The 13284-nt window shown below is 41.1% G+C and overlaps 1 protein-coding gene across 2 annotated transcripts in view; it reads left to right on the top strand.

The window, feature by feature from the left end:
* Positions 1–1867: 1867 nt before the first annotated feature.
* suclg2 (succinate-CoA ligase GDP-forming subunit beta) overlaps positions 1868–13284 on the top strand; it is a 67717-nt gene continuing 56300 nt past the window's right edge. The window contains exon 1 of one of the 2 annotated variants that reach the window (XM_040204051.2): positions 1868–2213. In XM_040204051.2, the coding sequence (XP_040059985.2) occupies positions 2061–2213 (153 nt within the window). In that variant the 5' untranslated portion in view covers positions 1868–2060. The remainder of the gene's footprint in view (positions 2214–13284) is intronic. The other variant, XM_040204052.2, reaches the window with a different exon arrangement.

Below are 13284 nucleotides of genomic sequence, written 5' to 3'. Positions count from 1 at the left end.
CTGGAGTGGCTCAGGCATTCAAAATCAATGTGGGGCTTTCAGCGTTAACTAATGTCGTGATTAAGAATCAGGAAAATTAGAAATTTTAAATCTCTATCCCGAATCCTGAATGAATCAGTTATTGGAGTAATGAATTATTATTATTTTTTTTTTAGGAATTTCACTTAATGTTGTTTAGACAATAGGCAAAACTCAAAATTGACTACAGTTGGGTTCTGAACCTCTGATCAAGAAATTATGTCGTACATCATTCACTACCTGACAGGAGAAAAAACTCTTAGGGGAGAAAATTGGAAGAAATCCGTAAAGGACGGCAATTAGCATCAGTCCCTAGGATGTTAATGTGTACAGTAATTAAATTACTTTAATGACTATAAATTGTTTTTGATTCATTTTGCAATTATTTCATCTAACATGCTAATGTAATAACTAATATCTAACAACACACAAACTACAATTCTATCACTAAACATTACTACATGTATTATAATTTCTACCACTAGGGTTGCACTTCTTGCTTAAATCCCTAACACTACAAACTGGTTGGAAAAAGTCAGATTGTGTACTAAAATACTAATATGATACGGTTTGGAAATGCTCAGTCACAGGTTAAAGTCAAATTTTACTTAAAAGTACAAAAGTACTAGCATGAAAATATATTAAGTTAGTAAGTATTAATAATATAGAATGGCCCATATCAGAATGATATACTGAACACCATATCATTGTAATATAATTATTGATGAATTAATATTCCTCAATCATGATTCATATACTGCTAGTTAGGTGGTTAGCATATTCCTCCTTGGGGATCAATAATATCCTATCCTGACTTAAAAGATGACTGAAGATGATTGTCTCTTATGTGTTTCGTGTGTTATGTGTTTTTTTTTTCATCGTTTATCTAAATCTGTCAAATAATTTAAGTTAAAAAAATGTAGCAGAAATTAATGTTCAAATAAATATTTAAATATACAGATAACCTATTTGTGTAAAATCTCAAATGATCACTACAATTAGAATATTTTTAAATGCACCCTTTATTATAAATAACTAATTAGTTTTCTTATCTGAAAGCTGCATTCCTGAATATTAATCTGAAATGCAGCTCAACACTATATGTCAAGTTTCTCCAGACATGATCTCTAAACATTGTGTTTTGGTTCTGGCTATATCAAATGTTATGAGTCTAGAATGAATAAAGCTGTGGAACATCGTGATTGATGTATATGACAGCCATCCACGTCCTCTGTTATTATTATATGCAGCCATTTTTGGGTTGATACCATTTGTAATACAGATTTGGTCAAACCATTATTGACCTCTTGAGGATTGACAAAAATAACAAAAAGTTAACCAAAAATACTGCATTATGACAAAAAAGACTTTAAGGAATAACATAGGAAAAGTCATGGTGAGACTTGGGTTCGCTATCTTTTGACATTTGGAGATATACAGCAAGAATTTTCATTTTTGGAACGTTTAAATGGCAGGCAATTCTCTTTTGGAAATTGCTCAGTAACGTCCTTTTTTAGGCCAACCTTATATAATATGGATGCTGAAGGTATGTAGTTTGTATGTCTAGGTTGTTTAATGACATAACATTTGGTCCCCTATTTCTTGGACTAGTTGGAGCACAGTGATCTTTGAACTAAACATCAGCTAAAATACTTACTACAAGATGGTAACAATATTGTGCTGACAAAATCTGTCCACAGAGAAACAGATCGATGCATAAACCCTATTTTAGAAGGTATTAAAGCCCATAAAGCCCACTGATGACTGCGACATGACCTTGATAATATCTGTACTGTGAGACAACATTTTTCTTTCCTACATCTGCATCATAAAAATGACAAATAACAATGTACAACAAAGAAAGAAATCCAAGAACATTAAAAAACAATAGTCTTGTAATAGAAAAGCAGCGACCATTTCATGTTTTTGTGTTGGCTGACAACTGACTTGTTGTATTTAAAACTCTTCTCCAGCTGTATTGTTACATGAACACATGGGCGTGCGCACCTCTCAAGCCCCGCCCCCCATCTGGCAGATAACCTATGAACGGCTCTGCGTACACTCACACGCGCTCATCTCTTCATCATCTCTTTCCGGTCTTCAGTGTCAACATGGCGGCTTCCATGGCATCCCAGGCTGCAGCAAGAGGACTGAGAACAGCGACCTCAAAGCGTTTCCTTCTGGACAAACTCAAGGTACTGTCCCAGCTCACGTCGCGGACGCAGCGGGGCTCACGTCGCTCGGGGGGTTTCTGCCGTCTCTTGTCCGTTGTCAGCTGCGCGAGGAGCTGTTTGTAGAGCTACGTGGCTAGCAGGCTAGCATCTCTGAGCAGAAAGGACCGACTGAGGTCGAAGTTGAACAGTGTGCCTGTGTGTAGCTGCTCCCTTCGCCAAGTCATGTACAGACTGCTGTCCCTCAAACGGACACGAGCTTTTTCTGAGGAAAACTTTACTTCTCTCTAATGTTACAAAAGTACAGCATATAACGGTCACCATTGGCAGTGTGTGTGTGTGTGTGTGTGTGTGTGTGTGTGTGTGTGTGTGTGTACGTATGTGCGCGCGCACGTTTTTCGTCAGTCTTTCCATTTGAATTATGTATTTGTCTTATTAGTCATTTGAGCCTTTGTTTCGTTATTAACAGCATATTAATGTTCCCTTAGTTGTAAAGACAACTATGGCGACATACCTGAACGCTGCTACCAGGACAAAGTTCTCTAACTGCGGATAAGACCACAGTCAAAAGGTTCTCTTTTGCCCTTTGAACCTCCAGTGTCTGTTTGCGGGATGACAACAGCATTCATTCCATTCGGCTTGTCTATGTACACGTACACACTGGCGAATGATTACAGTTGTCAGTTGCATTGTCAGCTTTTTTGCAGCATCAGGCCAAATTATTGATTAACAACATGAAACAGAACTCGTATGATTGAAATTGGGTCTATGAATGTTTGTAACTACAGTGCAGACTTGTAGGGTAGTTTAGAAGTAGGAACATTTCTTGCTTCTAATCTAATCAGCATTTCATTTTTTTTCTTGTTTGCTTTGCTTGTCTTGCTTCGACAATTGGAACAGCTTTGACATTGAGTCCCAGCCGGTGTGCATGGAGCACATCTGTTTACATGAAACTCAGGATTTACATGCTGAATGCCAATAAATTGAAACATTTCTTCATTGTGATTCTCCCTGTCCGAATGGGACATCCACAGCAGGCCACAGTATAAATCCACAGCAGGCCACAATATACATTGTCACCAGGATGCAGCTCCCACTGATTGAATAGGGAAAATAAATGCTTGTAGCAACTTCCCAAAACTGGCTTGTTTGACTTGTCTGAACAACAATTACAGACCCAAAGAGAGACACAAAGCATCATGCAGGAAGAGATACTTGTGTTGTTCTTAGGGTTGCGGAGGGGGAGGGAGGTGCTACTTTGGTTCCAACATGGTACACATTGATGTATATTGTTTACTATGCCAATAAATGAATAACTAACATAAGAAAGGTCAGGAAATAATCCCATACTTATTTTCACCCCTGAAACGCAACATCCAATGAAGCGCATAGAGTGGAAACAATCTCCAACACCAAAGGGAGGCAAAGGGGGATGCAGTTAGGTTGAAAGGTAATTTCAGGTATCAAATTAAGACTTTATTAAGGCTGTAGTTTAAAAGAGATTCATGTAGAAATGATAAGGATAATGGAAACGTTAATAGTTATGTTGAATTAATCCTATGTTTTCAAAGGCATTCTTTGGGAATTGGTGGTGTCAATTCCATATACCCACGGAGGGATAACATTTCAAAATCTATCTGCTATATTTACGAGAAATAGCCTAGCGGCATGGCTGTTTGTCATTTCTACATGACATGCTTACTACACACACATACACACAACTTTTGCAAATGTACAAATCTCACATTTACGGGCTGCTGTACCTCCTCTTCTATTACTCGCACCTCTCTCTCTAGGGCCAGGGGATAAGCGTTATGATCAGGGATTCTCTCTGGTTTATAGCACATTATCGAAGCCTGAGCTGATTGACAGCTGGGTATCTGCAACAGAATCAAATCAGCTTTGACAGTATGTCAGCTAAGCCGAGGAATTCAATTTGCTATGATTTGTCAACAACAATGCAAAGGACATCCCAATATTTAGACGGCTCGGCTCCAGGATGCTCTTAATCTTAAATCTTGAAGTGGAAGGTTTTTCCCCCTCCCTCTCTTTTTCTCTCTCTCTCATGAATCACATCTCCTGAATTCTTGTCTGCGCTGCGAGATAATCCTCTGGCTGTTTTTCACTGTCGCTGCACAGCGGTGAATTTGTAAACGCTCGCTAAGTTTCTGCTTCTCGCAAAGGTGCTCCTGCTTTGCAATAACCGAACAGTGTCGAAAGCCCAGCGTGGTTTGAAGGGAACAGACTGGGACGGGAGGTGGCTCAATGGGAGTGTACTGAATATCTTACCGGAGGCGGGTGGAGGCCCCCTCCGCTTGCAACGGCTTCTTTTGCTGGAACTTCAAACGGTGGGCGGCTTTCCCATCTGTCTCAGCAAGAACACATTTACATTTCCTCCCCGCACGGAATACCGGAGGACGAAGTTGGCTCTAACTGGATTTGAATATCGCTTCACCAAGGTTAATAGCCATTTCTGTAGCCGGTGAGGTGCTTAGGCTTTTTCAATAATTTAGAAGGGCTGCAGTCATTAGGAGACATGGGCAGCCCTACGAATAGGGGAATGCAACGAGCAAGCGCACCGCTATTAGCTTAACTTGTGCTGTTGTTTGAGTGCCGATAACGAGGTAGAAGTGATGCCGAAAATGAGTTGACAACATGCGTAAACAATGTCCGAGATTACCGACAGCCGCAATTTATTAAGAGTATTATGTTGGAAATTACGTTCAGCTGTCAAACCAGCTCATCCATCATCTTTTAAAATTAGGCCTTCAAACTAATAATAAGTGTGATTTGGATTTTATAATTGAGTTTGCCGAGGGCCCTGTGAATGTATTGTAATTTTTAAAAAGTTGCCCTCACTAATGTGAGTAAATCTCTACAACTGTTGGCAGTTGTAATACTACTGATAGTTGCCACAGAAATGAAAGCAAAGGTGTAACGTGAAAGCTTTGCTTGCCTTTTTTCGATGGATGCACATGACTCATGTTAGCCATTGTTCAATGAAGCTCCATGCTACATTTCTGCAGCCAAGGTCATGCATGGTCATGCACTTGTAAATAGAGGTAAACTTTGACATAGTTGCACGGCCTTCTCCTCACGACTGCGTTATCTGCCCCTTTTGACTCAAACACCTTTTGAGTGTGACTGTGTACCCATCTCTTATTAGCTATGCTAATTACTGAAATCCCTCTCCGTGGAGACACAACAGTCAGTTTTTTTCCTTTTCTTAAGCCTGTCTACAGGAGATTAGACCTGCCCTGCCTAAAGACCTGCCAATGATGCAAATCTGTCTCGCTGATCTAAATCCTGCAGCCACGCGCCGCTGCTCTCGCCCCCGTCTCTGCACCTCTGTTCTGTTACCAGCTCTGTTACAGGCACGTGTCATCTTTTTCCTCAGTACTCAAATGGCACAACCTTCGCTTTCAGGGTTTCCCCTAGTTCGGCCGACCGATGGGAGAGATGGTCCGCACAGACATATTTGCGCATTTCGGGCGGAACTGCGTGGGGAAAAGACATAAGTGCTTTGAATAGGTAGAATACCTTATATTTTCATTACATATTGACTGTGCATATACAACTAACTCACTCGCTGTCTTCTCTTTGGAGCCGGGGAAAGGGTGGGGGTTAGGGTGGGGCAGTGTACCGGCTTTTGAACAGTCATAGGTGTTGTGTTTGACCATATTTTGGTTTGAGACACACACGTTTTAGCAAACGTCCATCCATCCATCCATGGATGTATCCATGAATGTATTTAGGCTAAAAGCATTATCCTGCTGTCATAGTGGCCTTTGGGTTAACCAGTAATCCCTCCGCACAAATCTCTGCCACCGATTCCCATCCAAATCTCCGGCGCCAAAGCCGAGGACCGAGGGGGAACTTCTGCCATCAATACTTGAGTAATTAAATGGAGACCAGGTTAGTTGGCCCTCCGAATTAGCCTACTAATGCTTCATGAGGCGTGCTCTTGTTACGCGGCTGGAAATATGCCTCTGATTCACACCGGCCTGCTTATGCAGAAAATCCACATCAACTCTGCTTCTTTGCGTCCTCCATTTCCATTTTTCCCCCCCGCGCGTCGCCGCTCACGGCTCGCCACGTACTGCTTGTCCAAATACGAGGCGGCCTGTATGAATTGCAAGTAGAAAACTGCCACATTATTAGCAAAAAAACATCCACGCGCAATGAGCCTGAGAATGACTTCGATGGTGCTCCGATAGCACAGCTCCCTTTGAGTCCGCCTGCCCGTGGACGCCACAAAGTTCCCCTTTTCAATTCTTCCCGGATGGTTAGCTAAATGGATGTGGAAAAAGACACGGGTTCATAACCTGAATGGGAACAAATCAATTACATAGAGTTGGTGAACTGGCCATCTGTTAATTTCTTAAACATTTGATAATGCCCCTTAAGGAGCATTCTGGTTAATTAACTCTGCAGTAATTTTTTGTCACTAATAAGGCTGTGTCATTTCAAAGGGGTTAGGGTCTGACCATGACAAGTAATGAGGATTTTAACCTCACCAGACATCTGGGGATAAGACTCTGTAATGTGTAATAGGAAATATTCAACGCTGCAGTGGTTCAGTGGCTGGTTTAGACCAAAATGCACTGCTTTGTGTCCGCTCCATCTCATCAAGTGCTTCCATTCTAGTTCCTTTTCACACCAAAAGCTCCCATTATTGTTCTAAAAGGTTTAATGTGTACTGAAAATATAGTAAGTTACTGCCACACATCACTAAACAGTTTCTTTTTAAGAAACAAGACCAACAAATAAAGACTTTCCTCTTCTCACACCGGCAACTCTGTGAGGCTGCACTTCACAAACAATACTTAACATACGCTAACATAACCTCCTGAGAACCATCACCTAGTTATAGTTTATATTTTATTGTATAGAGTATAAGAAGATATTCATCATTGTTAATGCAATCTTCAAATGGAATCCTGGAGGAAAAAAAATTGTATATCTCTTTGGTCTGACTGGGATATATATAAAGTTGATTTAACTTACAATTTATCCATATATTTTCAACTAAGAGAAGTTTGTTCTTATTTGTCTTATGTGTATTTAAAAACACGACATTGGTTAGCAACTTTACCTAGCTTAACCAATTTTATTAAGTAAATAAATAAATATTTATTTATTTATGTGTTGTTATTATTATAACATTTCTATTGATAGATATTTGAGTGAATGCTATTATACCTTTTAAAAGTGAATTTATGCTTCCCCTGCTGCTGCTCACCTGTCTCCATCGTGAATAAAATCAAATCTGTATCACCACGCAATGCATCATGGGATATGCTGGGCCGCAAAGCATACATCCGACGTGTCCGCCAACTCACCGACTGGAGGGCTGCGTTCGTCGGCCGACGGATTGGGAGAGCCGAAGTAATACATGTGCAGCCTCAGGAGACACCGCTTGTCTGTGTCTCGGTTCAACATTTCACTAAAGGTCGCAATCCATCCACAAGTCGTTGAGCCACATCCCTTCGGAACAAAGTAGTGGGCAGAGTGGGCCGAGTATGGACTCTGTTGTCTTCTCTGCCCCATGTTTTTGTGATGCTTGTGCTTTTTGTGCCTAAGAAGCAACAGAACACTCGGCATCGGCCCTGGACTCACACATTAACATCAGTCCATTTGGCTGGACTTAATGATGATGCCTAAGGTAGATTCTGAATCCCCATTGTTTACTTTCTTAATGAAGCTCTACGTAAGGCTTTATCTTTATGCATAAATAATAAACTGTTCACATAATCCATAAACTCGTACCATTTATAAACTCCACGGGGTTATTCTTTCTCTTATTGTTATCCCGAGGAGACGTGAGTAATGGAGGCTCTGGTCCAGATGTCCTATAAAGGTATTGATGATCCCAACCAGCGGAAATCACTTTGCATGTGTCTCTCATATCATCAATCAGAGCCGTCGTTCTAACACCTCTCCTACGTAGTTCATTCAGCAGAGCGCAGCTCTGTAGCAAGAAAACACGTCCTGAAAATGGACCGGACTGTACTGGTTTGCGTACGTGTCGTTAGAGCCGCACGTAATGGCTTTTTTCATCAGAGATGGATCTATATCTTTTTCTCAATCAAATAAATTGTCTATATAAGGACAGTAAATAGTGCTAAATGCACAGAGTGATGTCTTCAAATGCCCTGTTTTGTCAACCTAACAATTCGGAGCCCGAAAGACATTCTGTTCACTACTATTGAGGAAAAGTAATTTGTGTCAATGAAATACTCATTTAAACTGTATGGAGGCCTCTGTGTTTGTTGATTTGTGTCCCTGTTCTTACACTGCGTAAGAGGTGGAATTAAGATCTCCATCATTTGAGGGCTTTAACTCCTTATCAATAGTCATCACAAATCGGCTTTCGTATGCACAATTACATGCCGAGTAATCATTGCCGTTATCTTGTCATCTTATGTGTAACGATTAGACGTCTTCATTAATTGGCGTTAGAATGTATGCATTGATAAAAGGCAGCGTGGCCTGGATGGTTGGAGCCACAGTTTGATAAATAGCCTGTTTTCAGAGATCATTTCCCGTCGGTGTTACCAACTGTCTCGGCAGCCTCCCTCCCTGCCGGCCCGCCGGATCCGGTCAGGCTTCACTTCCAGAAACAAATGCGTCCTTTGACCCTTTTGCATTTGAGTGGCGGATTAACGATCAGCGCAGCGTCGACTGGCTGCTGTTTATGGGTCTGATCAAAGGTGATTGCCTGCTTCCCCTGTAAATTAAGTCTTATGGCCCTAATAAATTTGCGGCGGAAGCAGAACTAGCATGTCAGACTTTGACTTTTTGACATTGTTCCTCTCCCCTCCATAGCGATAACGACAAGGGCTTTCATCTAGCCCTGGGATATTGACTCCTCGAGTTTAACAGAAGGGCGAACGGCAGAGGAAGTGGCCCGCGTGTCTCGAAATGACTTTGGCAAGTGTCGCGATCAGACGTCCCCTCACTCCGATGGCACTTCTTCTCACGACAAGTTCAGCGTGACATTGTGCATGCGGCTCTCAACTGAACACGAGGCTGCACACTCGCGGGCCTCTCAGGAGAAGTCCTGATGCTGCGCGCCGCATTGCCGCAATACCACATGCACCAGCTGAAGAGGTGTAGTCGACCACGCCGTGATTTTGTCCTTCAGTGCCACTCGCGGGTGTGCACAGCGGAGACGAGGACTCTGCAATCTAATGCAGCTGTGTGTGTGTGTGTGTGTGTGTGTGTGTGTGTGTGTGTGTGTGTGTCCCCTCTCGGTGTCTCCGTGTGAGGGCACAGCCCCTCTGGGTGCTCCATGGAGACGAGTGGGGACATTCTTTTCTTTCTATGGTATAAAATTGCGTCCGTCTGCGTTTAGTCTTTTAGGGTTGTTTTGCACTTTTTTTCACCACAGTTTGTGGTCCGATATGCTTGCGATGCAGGTTTCGTTTTCTTCTTCTTGCACAAGGGTTTCTATTGTTTCCTGAATCCTTTTGGGTCAAGAGATCATCTCAAAAGTGTAATGGAATTTGGAAGACAATTGATAGTGGTACTTTGTGTTTTTAAAAATACAAATTATCCGAGTAAATTTACTCATAAGATGACATTTTTAAACATTTCCTATTTTTTTGACTGGTACTGTAGGTTGCATAAATTCTATTGAACAGCCTATATACACCCATGTTCCTGTGTGTATGTGCACCTCTCTGTAAATTACCTTTTTAATCAAAGCAATCAAAATCCCAGTTACGTTTTTACTGAGACCTGCACTTTTGTTGTTTGGGCTTTTAAACAAAATTTCCCTAAGGAGAAAGGGAGGACAAATAGTTAGTAACCACTCCAGCCAAGGTGTATTAGCGTGACATTTTGTGATCACTCTGAATGTCAGGACTCCTGCTGCCTGCTGAAGGCAACATGCTTTCACAGAAAAAGTTCTTATTTCTCCTCTGCCTCATTGGAGTTTAGCTGTAGAGCTTATTGCTTCTTGCTCTGAATGCTGATGCGGTTGTGAGGGTGTAAAACACAGTGGAGATGGAGAATATGACCGGGCTGTTATTGGAGTGGTGTCACATTAATACCACATGTCTTCATGGGTTTAGTGATGGCATGTTTTTACCTGCTGGAGATTCATGTGACTATAAAGGCTGCTTATGGATTCATTCCTAATGTGACGGCTTGCATTTACAATTTGCACCTGGCAGTTTCTTTCTATTTTGGTAGTATGTCATTTATGTTACTGTAAAATCCCCCTGTTATTCATATACAGAGGCCGGCTCCTAAAACGGGCATGTTGCCTCGTTCCTCATAATCTCCATATATTAATAGAGAATATAGTTGTTTATCATTGTCAGCGCTGCGATTCTCTCGCCACTGCGCTCCACTTCCTGTCACTCCCATGCCCTCATGAGAAAGGTCTTGAGTGCTTTTGTGTGTAGAGGAGTTTGCTCTGAATATTTATGCCATCTAGGGCCCATTTCAGAGCGCACAACTTTGTTTGTGCCGTATTGTGTCTTCACTGCACATCCCATGTTGTCCTGTGTGTGTGTGTGTGTGTGTGTGTGTGTGTGTGTGTGTGTGTCTATTAAGAGCAAGTAGAGCAGTATTGATGTATAAAGGATGGTCTCCAGAGTGATGATGATAATTACAGTAGAGTGGGGGCCTCTGAGGACTGCAGGCCAGCTGTACGCCTGCCTTGCTGATATACTGCCTTTTGCCACCTAGTGCACTGCTTTCTAGACTAGAGCATACATGTAGAACTCTTCCTTGTGAAATCCTCAGCTGTATATTCACTTCACTATCTGATAGCATTGAGCACTTCAAGAGTTGACTGATGCTCATGATTAGTTGAAGGGGAGAAGGAGTGATGTTTTTTTCATGATTTCTATAAGTCACACACGGGTATAATCCATATTAAATGACTTGTTTTAACTTTCTATCATAGAATCACAGGGTTCCTTTACAGCAAGTATCTTCTGGGCCTTCTTAAATTAACAGGAGTTGATTTAAATTAACATAAGAGGACCTAAGAAAATGTAAATATGTATTTCTTCAGACTTGAGGAGCATTTCTCATACAGATACTGTTTACTACCATGAATGAACATAATCCATTAATCGTCAAATACAAACCATCTGAAATCTGCTCCATTAAGCTGCATCCCACATTGTTATAGCCATCTAGCTGTTATTAACCCGTTATAAACATTGTGCTAAAGCGCACTGCTTCCTGAAATATTCCAAAAGAATATAAAGCACATTCCCTCCAGAACTCAAATGAAATCCTACATGGAAGCCTCTAGTGATTGTGCTCAGGCTGTGCATTAGTGTTTTCCTCGTTGTGGGCGGCACATGTGATACCTGCAGTGTAATGTCATTCTACCGAATTCCTATTTAATGAGATGTACATGTGATGGAAGGCCGTGCTGCTGAATGCGGTTTAGGGTCCGACGTTCCCGCCCTTTACAACGGTCAGTGAGACGAGGAAAGATCTGACCCAAATGTCTCCAGCCTGAATCAAACACAGCGCAGCTTCTCCACCACAACGCTCCACATCCAGAGACTTTCTAACGCAGGCATTCGTCATTTTTCTGACAATATTACTTCAGCCGCCTTGGGAAAGGACTTTTTTTCTTTGTTTCCCTGGAAGCCTGAAATATCTCCTCCCACTTTATAGAACATCTATACTTTCAATGATTTCTTTTTCGGAGGACGACTTCCTCTAGAGAAGCGTGTTGGGTTGTTTCATGGGTTAAGTTCTATTTTTATAAATAATGAGAGCGTCTCTTATAGAATATATTGCCAGGTAAAGCAACAAGAATGCCGCCAGCTTTCTTTGTCAAGGTGCTTACACACTTAGACAGTGTCGAGCCAGATGTGCCTGCACGCAAGTTGTATATCAGCATTGCCAGGACAGATGCTAGCAGCTGGAGTAATACCAAGCCTCACTTTTTAATTATGATGTATTATTAGTACTACTAAAGTTTTCAAGAATACCTGCCCACGTCAAAAATGCAAGGCAAAAAGAGAAAAAAAGAATTTTCGGGTGTCACAACCAAATCGTAAATCACCATAATCACCAGACCACAAAGAACAATACTTTATTTCTTGAATATTATTATCGTCCATGTTGCTTTGCTTTCCATCTAGAAATATAACCTCAACATTAAAAAAATATGGTTAATTCTCATCCAATTGCAATTTTATGCACTTTGAACATTGTAAATAAACGACATGCCTCTTATTATGCTGATTAAAAATATTCAGACTCTGGAGTTATCGTTCTAGTTATCATGGAATATTAAACATCATCAAGTCTAGTGTGGCAAATTGGCTTTGATTTGTTAGTTAGGGCGCTCAATTGTTGATGTGGAACATTAAGCTTTGATACTCACAATATGAATTAACAGCAAGGATCTTGGAAATATGAATGTAACAACATTAAAACATGATGATATTACAACACTTAGGGGACAATTGCAAATTCATAGGTGACAGTAAAATATATCTTAGAGTTGCAGTGTACCTTTTATGCATTAATATTGCAGATTGAGAATAATTGTTTGGATTTGATGTGCACAACACACTCTGCTGCTGACGGTCTTCATATCTCTGTGGTTATGTACTAACAACATAAAGTTTGAAGTGGCAGATGGGAGATGAAGGCAACATGCAAACAAAAGTTGTGTTCCCTTCAGTTAATAATTGAAGCTATGCATGCATGAACAACAGCTTAAATAATGAACCATGTTCAGAAATATTCTAAATGATGACACTGCAGCAAACTTTCTTATCCTTTTTTTCCTTCTTTCCACCTTTCAAATATCATTATTTTGATCAAGTTTATATGATTACTAACACATTATTATGACAAGGTACAGCTATTTGGCAGACGGTTAAATGAGAGTAAAGATGCACCATGGTTGTTTATGGGGTGGCGTCTTAGTTACAGGCTGTCTCTGAGTCTGGAAGCCGCCGAAACCTTCTCTGGTTCCTTTCCGTTCCTCTGTGTTTCGCTCAAGGTGCCTGGAGGAACACCTTGGCCGACAACGGTAAAAAAAAAAGGAACAATCTTAAAACGCCATCGTATCCTCAAAGGGGGTCCCTGACAAAAAAGCTTT

Source organism: Gasterosteus aculeatus, chromosome 17 (genome assembly GCF_964276395.1).
Source record: "Gasterosteus aculeatus chromosome 17, fGasAcu3.hap1.1, whole genome shotgun sequence".
NCBI classification, from domain to species: Eukaryota; Metazoa; Chordata; class Actinopteri; order Perciformes; family Gasterosteidae; genus Gasterosteus; species Gasterosteus aculeatus.
Note: the sequence above shows the minus strand (reverse complement) of the source record. Positions and strands in the feature narration are given on the sequence as shown.